This window comes from Monodon monoceros, unplaced genomic scaffold (genome assembly GCF_005190385.1).
Source record: "Monodon monoceros isolate NGI ecotype Baffin Bay Population unplaced genomic scaffold, NGI_Narwhal_1 Super_Scaffold_19, whole genome shotgun sequence".
Taxonomy (NCBI): Eukaryota; Metazoa; Chordata; class Mammalia; order Artiodactyla; family Monodontidae; genus Monodon; species Monodon monoceros.
In genome coordinates, this window is record NW_021703775.1 from 26,379,398 (window position 1) to 26,390,378 (window position 10,981).

Here is a 10,981-nt window from a genome sequence, read left to right on the forward strand (position 1 = left end):
AGAACTCTTAAAACTCAACAATATGAACACAAACAACTTGGTTAGAAAATGGGCAACAGACCACCAAAGAAGATATACAACTGGAATAAGCATATGAAAAGATGCTAAGTATCATTTATCATTAGGGAACTGTAAAGTAAAACAATGAGACACTACTACCTACCTATTAGAATAGCCAAAATCCGAAACACTGACAACAAATGCTGCCGAGGATATGGAACAACAGGAACTCTCATTCACTGCTGAATGATGGTGGGAAAGCAAAATGGTACAGTCACTTTGTAAGACAATTTGGCAATTTCTTATAAAACTAAACATGTTATTAGCATACAATCTAGTAATCAAACTCCTTGGTACTGACCCAAATGGACTGAAAAGATGTGTCTACACAAAAACCTGCACATGGATGTTTAGAGCAGCTTTACTCATAACTGCCAAAACTTGAAAGCAACTAAAATACCCTTTAGTAGGTGAATGGATAAGATAAACTGTGGTACATCTAGACAGTGTAATATTATTCAGCACTAAAAAGAAATGAGCTGGGCTTCCCTGGTGGTGCAGTGGTTAAGAGTCCGCCTGCCGATGCAGGGGACACGGGTTCGTGCCCCAGTCCGGGAAGATCCCACATGCCACAGAGCGGCTGGGCCCGTGAGCCATGGCTGCTGAGCCTGCGCGTCCAGAGCCTGTGCTCCGCAACGGGAGAGGCTACAACAGTGAGAGGCCTGCGTACCGCAAAAAAAAAAAGAGAAAAGAAATGAGCTACCAAGTCATGAAAAGACATGGAGAAACTATATTGTACCATAATGGTGGATACATGCCATTATACATTTGTCAAAAACCATAGAATGTACAATACCAAAAGTGAGCCCTAATGTAAACTCTGGCTTTGGATGTCAATGTAGATTCATTGTAACAAACACACTCCACTCTGATGTGGGATATTGACAGTGGAGGAGGCTGTGCATGTGTGGGGGCAGGAGGTGGATGGGAAATCTCTGTACTACCTGATCAATTTTTCTTTGAACCTAAAACTGCTCTAAAAAATGGTCTGTTGAGGGAATTCCCTGGGGTGGTCTAGTGGTTAGGATTCCGTGCTTTCACTGCCAAAGGCACGGGTTCAGTCCCTGGTTAGGGAACTAAGATCCCACAAGCTGTGGGGCGCAGCAAAAAAAATAAACAAACAACAACAAAATAGTCTATTGAAAAACAACCAAAATAAAAAAAGCTCTGGTCCAGCAATGCAAGGAGTTAGGAAATCATATCACTCCCATCCCCACAAAAAGAGAAAAAGCTGAACAAATTGAAAATCAACAACTCTTCTTACATCCACCAGGGAACTGAAATGAAGGGCAAACTACAGCCTCCCAAATTAGAGAGACAAACGGATACAGAGAATCACAACTTAATGGAACAGAATCCCAGAGCAGACACCACCATGGGGACCTGTACTAGGGTAGGCAAGCCTAAACTGTAATTGACAAATTGCTAGAGGCTCAGGGTAGACAGCCCTGAGATTTAAAAGCTCCTGGGAAACAATCTTAGAGGGGCTCCCACACTTTATGAGTTTTACCTCCAGGAACTGTACCAGGTTCCACAGTTAAGATCAGAGAAAAATCTCCTCTCGCTCTGGCAGGGGGAGGGCAAAAGCAGCCATTTTGAAACAAGCCTAGAGCATTCTGTTCTTAACAAGACCTGCCCTCAAAAGAAACTATTTTACCAGAGCCTGGGGTTTTACCAGAGACTAAGTGATGTAGGGGAAGGGAAATACCCAACTCCAGCCCCCTTCTAGCTTTCCTGTCTCACCTAAGGGGAAAACAATGAGAAACCCTAGTGAAGATCACAGCCCAGGGAAAGTCCTAATAATAGGACTATAGAACACTTACCCTCCACCCACACCTTACCACTACATCAACAGGGCTCCTGATAATGATGGTATATGAATGAAAGAACAGCACAACTCATACCTTACTTAAGAAGTCCTTAGAGGGACTTCCCTGGCGGCACAATGGTTAAGAATCCGCCTGCCAACACAGGAGACATGGGTTCAAGCCCTGATCCAGGAAGATCCCACATGCCACGGAGCAACAAAGCCCATGCACCACAACTACTGAGCCTGCGCTCTGTCCACAAGCTGCAACTACTGAGTCCGTGTGCCACAACTAATGAAGCCCACACGCCTGGAGCCACCCCAACAAGAAGCCTACTCGCCGCAACTAGAGAAAGGCCGTGCACAGCAACAAAGACCCAACACAGCCAAAAATAAATAAATAAAAATAAATTTATTTTAAAATTCCATATTTAAAAAAAAAAAAAAAGAAGTCCTTAGAGAAATCCAAAGACAACAGGGGGAACAAAAACAAGGTCACCAGAGGAAATTTTAGCCTTTGACACCTACAGCTATAGCAAACAATAAACACAAAATCACCTCTAACCAGGTAAACTTATAAAACTTCACATTAAAAGTCTATTTACTTCAGTTCCTTTCATATCATATTCATTCAGTACATGCCTGGCTTTCAACAAAAAAAATTACAAGACATACAAGACATAAAACTAGTTTGAAGACACAAAGCAAGCATCAGAACCAGAATCAGATAAAGCAGACATATTCAAGTTTCAGTTTGTAAAGATGAAGACGTTTTGGAGATGGATGGTAGTGATGATTACAAAACAGTGTGAATGTACTTAATGCCACATAAAAATGGCTAAAATGGAGAAATTCCCTGGTGGTCCAGTGGTTAGGACTCAGTGCTTTCACTGCTGGGGCCATGGCTTCAACCCCTGGTCGAGGAATTCAGATCCTGCAAGCCACGCAGCACAGCCAAAATAAATAATTTTTTTAAAAGGTTAAAATGGTAACTTTTATGTTATATATATTTTACTGCAATTTTTAAAAAAAGAAAAAGAAATCAAGTTGGAAAAAAAGAAATGAGCTACCAAACCATGAAAACACATGGGAGGAAACTTAAATGCATATTGCTAAGTGAAAGAAGCCATTCTAAAAAGGCTACATAGGGACGTCCCTGGTGGCACAGTGGTTAAGAATCCGCCTGCCAATGCAGGGACACAGGTTTAAGCCCTGCTCTGGGAAGATCCCACATGCTGCAGAGCAACTAAGCCTGTGTGCCACAACTACTGAGCCTGCACTCTACAGCCTGCGAGCTACAACTACTGAGCCTGCGTGCGCAATTACTGAAGCCCATGCACCTAGAGCCCATGCTCCGCAATAAGAGAAGCCACCTCAATGAGAAGCTCGCACACCACAACAAAGAGTAGCCCCCACTCACCGCAAGCAGAGAAGAAGCCCACGCACAGCAACAAAGACCCAACACAGTCAAAAATAAATAAATTTATTTTTAAAATAAATAAATAATAAAAAATAAAAAGGCTACATACTGTATGATTCTGACTACATGACTTTCTGGAAAAGGCAAAACTGTAGAGACAGTAAAAGTATCAGCAGCTGCCAGGGTTTCAGGGGAAGAAAGGGAGGGATAAACAGGTAGAGCACACGGATTTTTTTAGGCAGTGAAACTGTTCTGTGTGATACTGTAATAGTGGACATATGTCATTATACATTTGTCAAAACCCACAGAATGTACAAAAAGTGGACTCTGATAAAAACATGCACTTCAATTAATAATGTATCAATATCGGCTTACCGATTGTAACAAATGTGCCACCCTAATACAAGATGCTAATAATAGAGAAAACGGGAGGAAAAAGAGGTACATGAGAATTCTGTACTTTCTGCTAAACATAAATCTGCTCCCAAAAAAGTCTATTAATTAAAATGAAAAAAAAATGATAGCTACCTGTGACAAGACCAACAAGGAAATATAAGATGTGAACACTCTATAAACAAACTACGTCTATGGATATTATAGAACACTCCAGCCTAGGGTAGCAGAATACACCTCAGCATACATGGAACAACTCCAGGACAGACCATATGTTAGGCCATTAAATTTTATTTTATTGAAGTATAAGTGATTTACAATGTTGTGTTAATTTCTGCTGTACAGCACAGTGACTCAATTATACACATAAGCCTCAAATTTTTTAAATAACTGAAATCATGGAAAGTATATTCTCCAACCAAAATGGAATGAAATTAGAAATCAATAACAGAAAGAAATTGAGGAAATTCACAAATACGTGGAAATCAAGCAACAGACTCCTAAATAACCAACGGGTCAAAAAAAGAAATCACAAAGAGAATTTTCAAACATTTTGAGATAGACAACAGGCAGAAAACAACCCAAATGTCCATCAATTGATGGATAAAAAAATGTAGTATATCCATACAATGGAATATTATTAAGTCATAAAAAGGAATGAAAAATTGATGTTATATACATGGATGTTTCCTAAAAACATTAAGCTAAGTGAAAGAGTCCAGTCATAAGACCACATATTGGAATTCGCTGGTGGTCCAGTGGTTAGGATTCGGTGCTCTCATTGCCAAGGCCCTGGGTTCGATCACTGCTGGGGGAACTAAGATCCTGAAAGCTGTGCGGCATGCACTACATATTATATGATTCCATTTATATTAAAGGCCCAGAATAGGCAAATCTAAAGAGAGAGAAAGTAGATTAATGGTTGCTTAGCGGAATGGAAGCTAGAGGGGTGATAGCTAAAGTATACAGGGTTTCTTTTTGAGGTAATGAAAAAATTGTTCTAAAATTGTGGTGATGGCTGCACATATCTATTAATTTACTGAAACCACTGAATTGTGCATTAAAATTCAGGGTAAATTGTATGGTATTTGAATTATATCTCAACAAAACTGTTAAAAATGTTTTTAAATAAGCCAGGTAAGCATTCAGCACATTAAGTAAAATTAAATAAAATATATCTAGGGAAATAGTAAAAGATGAGAACTGAAATTAATGAATTAAATGATGAAAAGCAACAGAATTAAACTTAAATCTAAGAGCTGTTTCCTTGGATGAAAACAATTAACAAGACAAATCCATAGCTAGTCAGATCAAGAGAAGAATAAAACTTAATCATATAAAATCTGGAATGAGAAATGGAAATAACCACAGATGCAGTAGAAAAAAATAAAGAATACTATGTAACACTCCATTATAATTAACCAGAAACCCTTGCTGAAATGATTTTCTAGAAAAATCATAAATTACAAAATTAACCCAAGGAAAGTGAGAGAGTATATACAGATTATAACCCTGAAAGGAATCCAGAGGCACAGTAGTTTCACAAGTGATTATTTTTCAAACATGCAAGAAAATTTTACATTATTTAAACTGTTCCAAGACACAGAAAAATAAAAATCTTCCCAGTACCTTGCAGAAAAACGGCATAATTCTGATTCCAAATTTGACAAAGAAAGGTCAAGAAAACTTTTTTTTAAAAAACTTAAACCATTATCATTTATCAAATATCTACAAATAAAATCCGGCACTTCCTTAAGAGAAAAATACACAATAACTGATAGTTTTTATCCTATGAGCACAAGAAAGGATTAATACTAAGAATAAAATCTGTATTAACAGGTCAAAAAAGATTAAGAATTGTACAGTGTAGATAAACTTGGAGATGGGGAGCAGGAAGGTGTAGGGGTTCAGGCCTGTGTTCTCTCCTTCTATGAAATGGTAACCTGTTGATAGGAGAATGCTGAACATTGGGTGAAATCTAGAGGATAAGAAGCAGGGCTTCCCTGGTGGCGCAGTGGTTGAGAGTCCGCCTGCCGATGCAGGGGACACGGGTTCATGCCCTGGTCTGGGAAGATCCCACATGCCGCGGAGCGGCTAGGCCCGTGAGCCATGGCCACTGAGCCTGCGCGTCCAGAGCCTGTGCTCCGCAACGGGAGAGGCCACAACAGTGAGAGGCCCGCGTACCGCAAAAAAAAAAAAAAAAAGAGTGAAAAAGCAGAAGCAGCTGAAGGAGGAAACATAAAAAGATTTCCAAGCACTGTTGATGACCCATTTAAAAGTTGGAGACCAGACTTCCCTGGTGGTGCAGTGGTTAAGAATCTGCCTGCCAATGCAGGGGACGCAGGTTCGATCCCTGGTCCAGGAAGATCCCACGTGCCATGGAGCAACTAAGCTCATGCACCACAACTACTGAGCCTACATGCTGCAACTACTGAAGCACGCACGCCTAGAACCCAGTGCTCCACAACAAGAGAAGCCACCGCAATGAGAATCCCTCTCACTGCAATGAAGAGTAGCCCCCACTCGCCGCAACTAGAGAAAGCCCGCACACAGCAATGAAGACCTAATGCAGCCAAAAAAAAAAAAAGTTGGAGTCCAAGTGGTCAAAAGGTACAAACTTCCAGTTATAAGATAAATAAGTACTAGGGATGCAATGCACAACATGATAAATATAATTAACAGTGCTGTATGTTATATACGAAAATTGTTAAGAGTAAATCCTAAGAGTTCTCAACACCAGAAAAAAAATTTTTTCTATTTCTTTAATTTTCTAGCTATATGAGATGACTTATTGTGATAACCATTTCATGATGTATATATGTCAAATCATTATGCTGTATATCTTAAACTTATACAGTGCTTTATGTCAATTATATTCAATAAAACTGGAAGAAAAGTAAATAAACAATAAAACTAAAAGAAAAAAAAAGTTGAAGACCAAGAATTTCTATGATACCAATCCACAGAATTGAATTATTTTCCCTAGCACAGTTCAGAAATTTAGGTTTAGGAATTACAAGTAGAGGTGTTTGAAATGGTCCGTGTTGAATGGTCTGCAGGACCAGCATAAGACCAATACAGCAAGGGCTCACTTCCCTGAACTCAAAAAAACTTGGTTGTAAGGCGGGTCATATTTTGCATTGAACTTAAAACAGTTCCACGCCTTAGCTCAGTTTCATTAATAGGACTTGCAAACTTAATCAACACCTTACAGATCACCACTAGAACATCCTAATTGCCTACTAAGAGAGATACATGAGAGTGGATCAAATATTACAATTTTGTCATTTAACTTGAGACTAGACTGAATGAAATTAATGTTTCCTATCATTTGGTGTCTTCCTTTGAATACACTGAATTAAATACTACACAACAAACTCATCTTCAAAAATTTTATAGTTCAGGGCTTCCCTGGTGGTGCAGTGGTTAAGAATCTGCCTGCCAATACAAGGCACACGGGTTCCAGCCTTGGCCTGGGAAGATCCCACATGCCGCAGAGCAACTAAGCCCATGTGCCACAACTACTGAGCCTGCACGCCTAGAGCCTGTGCTCCGCAAAAAGATAAGCTACCGTGGGTTTCCCTGGTGGCGCAGTGGTTGGGAGTCCGCCTGCCGCTGCGGGGGGCGCGAGTTCGTGCCCCGGTCCAGGAGGACCCCGCGTGCCGCAGAGCGGCTGGGACGGTTGGCCATGGCCGCTGGGCCTGCGCGTTCGGAGCCTGTGCTCCGCCCCCGCTCACCGCAACTAGAGAAAGACCACGTACAGCAACGAAGACCCAACACAGCCAAAAATAAATTAATTTAAAAGAAATGTTATAATAAATTTCTAGCAAGAAATATATTAAAGTTTCTCCTTTAAACATTTTCCAACTTACACCAGTAAATCTTAATATGTTAGTGAACAAAAAATTATTTTAATACTCTTTATATCATCTTAAAACTACCTTTAATACAGCACATCACCCACACCTTCATATACCCTCCAAGGTAAATAGGACAATACCTGATTTCTCTCAAAAACAGAAACAAAACACCTCTACGGAAAAAGCACTCTGGGCTCTAAGAAGCAATATCTTCTATTACACATAGATAGATCACTGTTAGACAGGATAATAATTTTTTCACACTGGCTGTAATAAGAGGTAAAGTGGTTTAATTAAAATCTTCTCGGAATATTAAATTTATATATTAATAGTTATTCAAACAAGAAGTCATGGAACAAAATTAAAGTTAGGAGACCTCATCCACAAGTGTGGCTTTAATTATGGTCCATATGTAGATAACTTACAACTTGACATGTCCAGCCCAGACCCCTCCTCTGATCTCTAAAACCAAACCCATAATCTTAACACCCATCCCAACCATCCCATCACCCCACACCATGGCCACCACCCCTACCATAAACCTGGCCATATTTCAACCATTTATCCAATAACCTGACACCTTCTTGCCCTAGTGTTCCACATCTAATCCACTATTAGTGTAAAAATAATGTAAAATTAGTGTATCAGTGTGATTACTTTACCTCTTAAATATCTCTCGAATCAGTCTACGTTTTTCTATATCCACCAACACTTCCTTATTCCAAAATACCATCATCATCATTTGCCTGGCAATACTGCAATGACCTCCTAATTAGCATCCCTGACTTATTATTGCAGCTCCCCACCCCACCCTGCTGTCAAAGCTGTTCTCTACTATGCTACAAAGTGATCTTTCTGAAACACAAATCTTATCCTATACCCCTTTGTTTAAAACATTTTCAATGACTTCCCAGGATAAAGCTTCCAAATCCCTTGCATAGCACACAAAGCCTTGAAGTCTCTGCTCAACCCATATTGGCTTTTTGGTTCCTTGAAAATGCCACACTCTCTCTTACCAACAGTACCTTTCTATGTGCCTTTCCCTTAGCTGCAAAGCTCCTTCCTTTTCACTTCACCTAGTTGACTGTAACCTGTCTTCAGATCTCAGCTTGTCATAACTTCCTCAGGGAAGCTTTCCCCAGCTTCACTGGCAAGATGAGATTCCCTTATCGAATGTTTTCAAAGCATGTTAGCACATATCAATTTTACTTTTATTTTTGTGACCCAACTGAATTTTGTCTGCCTCCCTCTCTAGACTGCGTACACTAGAAAAGCAGAGACAACAAATGTTTGGGTTCACCAAGGTTCCATAGCATCCAGCACAATGTGTGGCCCATGAAGAATGCTCAATAATATATGTTCAATGAACTCAGCACCGATTGGAATATTTACCAGGCAAAACAACAACTATTACTCTTTAATGATCAACAGTCTACAGCATCAATGTCCAGCAGAACTTTCTGTAGTGATGAAATTATTCTGTATCTGCACTGTCCAATTACATAGCCACTAGTCAAGTGTGACTACTGAGCATTGTTCGTACAACAGAAGCACTGAATTTTTAATTTTATTTAATTTTAACAAATTAAGATGTAAGGAGCCACATGCTGCTATGACTACTGTATTGAACGGCACAGGCCTATATAGTCTTTCTTCTGTCTTTTCAATTGTTGTACCTTGTTGTTTTACTCTGCACAGTTGACATCTTGTCTAAGGAGCAGTCCTAGACAATAAACCTTAGGTTTCTTTTTGTCCCCACAATGTACCTTTCACAGAATAGAAATTTCATAAATGTCTGATGACTAGATATCTGAATCGTATAGCAAACCTTTCCTTTGTCCCTGAAAAGGAATCAATTAAATGCAGTTATTTTCAAAATGATCTTCAGGAGGCAACCATAAAATCAGCTCTTTCTAGTTTTCCAGACAGTTGGGAGCTGCAACTTAAGCCTCCTGCGTTTCTAAGCCCCTCCTACCGGCTGGGGACCCCTTTATTGCTACAAACGAGAGGTCAGAGAAGCACAGTTGGCAAGAAGCCTCTAGAGACTAACTACTCAAAGGGTGCACAGAATCCACTCTGCTCCCTCAAGGGCAGTACCGCCCTTCAGGCAAACTAATCTCCTAATTGTCTCCCCAACAAGATAGTCCCTGGGAAACCACTGTCTCCACTCCTACAACGCCCTTTTCCCCTCCCTCAGGGTATAAGGCCCACCTCCTCCCCAGAGCGTTTCTTAACCACAATATTGGCTCCTCTGAACATCTGGAGTAATTTAAAAAGCCCAGGGGAGAAAGGGAGGGTGGGGAGGTAACTAGAGAGATCTTTGCCTGGAAAGAACAGGAGACTTGGAGTAGTCGGCCAGAAGCCTGGGCAAGAGTCGGGGCCTAGGAGACGAAATGGCCCTACAAGCCTTTAAAAGCACGCGTACTTTTGTCAGGCACCATGACAGGCAGAGAGCAAGAGGAAGCCCGCAAGGGAGAGCAGGCAAAGCGCTCAGGGGCCACCCTGCCCGACGGCCGCCCATACCCCTCCCCCACCCGGCTCACCTTCCCCGGGCTAGTCGGCTCGCCCTCCGAGCAGCTGTGCCTCGGGAGCGACGGCTGAGGCAAAGTCCGGCCGGGGTGCGCCTGCAGCCAGGCTTTGGCCTCCTCATCCTCCTCGTCGTCCGTACTCTCCCGACGCTGGCTCTCGCAGTTAAAATCCGCGTCCGGCTCCCGCCCCTCCTCTTCCTCCATCTCCTCCACCATCACCACGTCGTACTCGTCCAAGTTCTCCACCGCCTCCTCCTCCTCCTCGAGCTCTCCTGGCCACGGTATGTCCTCTAGCTCCATATTGGCGTCTAGCTCCAGGAGGCTGAAGAGGAGGAGAGCGGAGGGGGGAGGGGGGAGGGAAGGGAGGGGAAGAGAGGCTACTGGCGGTTGTGGCCGCGCGCAGGCGCGGAGACCGCCGACGCCTCGCGCCGGCGCCGCGCGGACTGGTCGGGGCAGGGAGTGCGCGCGCTTGTTGCTAAGGGTGCCCCGCGGGGACCGCGGGAAGTTCGAGGGGCGGAGCTGCTGACAGGCGACGCCGACGCCTCGCCCCTGTCACGAGATGGGATCTTGCTCACACTACTGTAAACTCACAATAAACCCGGATTGGGCTCCTGTCGGAAGAGCGGAGAATTTAGTCCTCGGCTGGGCCGGGCCAAAATTGAATTTTGCCCCTGCACAGAGGGACGATCAGACCCTCGGACAAACCCAAAATAATCAAACCTAAAAATTATAAATTTTTAAAGGTTGAGTGCCTAATGTGTGACAGGCTGTATCATGGGCACTTGAACCTAACAGTGGAAAAGTGTCAGAGGCAGTAGAGGGTTAAGTAAGAACTGGGCTCTGGTATCAGAAAGATGGGACTGAATCCAAACATGGCCACTTAACAGCAGTGAGACTAAGCCTCTATGAAATG

The 10,981-nt window shown here is 42.2% G+C and overlaps 1 protein-coding gene across 7 annotated transcripts in view; it reads right to left on the reverse strand.

Annotated features, from left to right (window-relative positions):
• ALMS1 (ALMS1 centrosome and basal body associated protein) overlaps positions 1-10,408 on the reverse strand; it is a 225,971-nt gene extending 215,563 nt beyond the window's left edge. For all 7 annotated transcript variants that reach the window (XM_029232819.1, XM_029232815.1, XM_029232818.1 and 4 more), the window contains exon 1: positions 10,084-10,408. In XM_029232819.1, coding sequence (XP_029088652.1) covers positions 10,084-10,368 — 285 coding nt within the window. In that variant the 5' untranslated portion in view covers positions 10,369-10,408. The remainder of the gene's footprint in view (positions 1-10,083) is intronic.
• Positions 10,409-10,981: the final 573 nt, after the last annotated feature.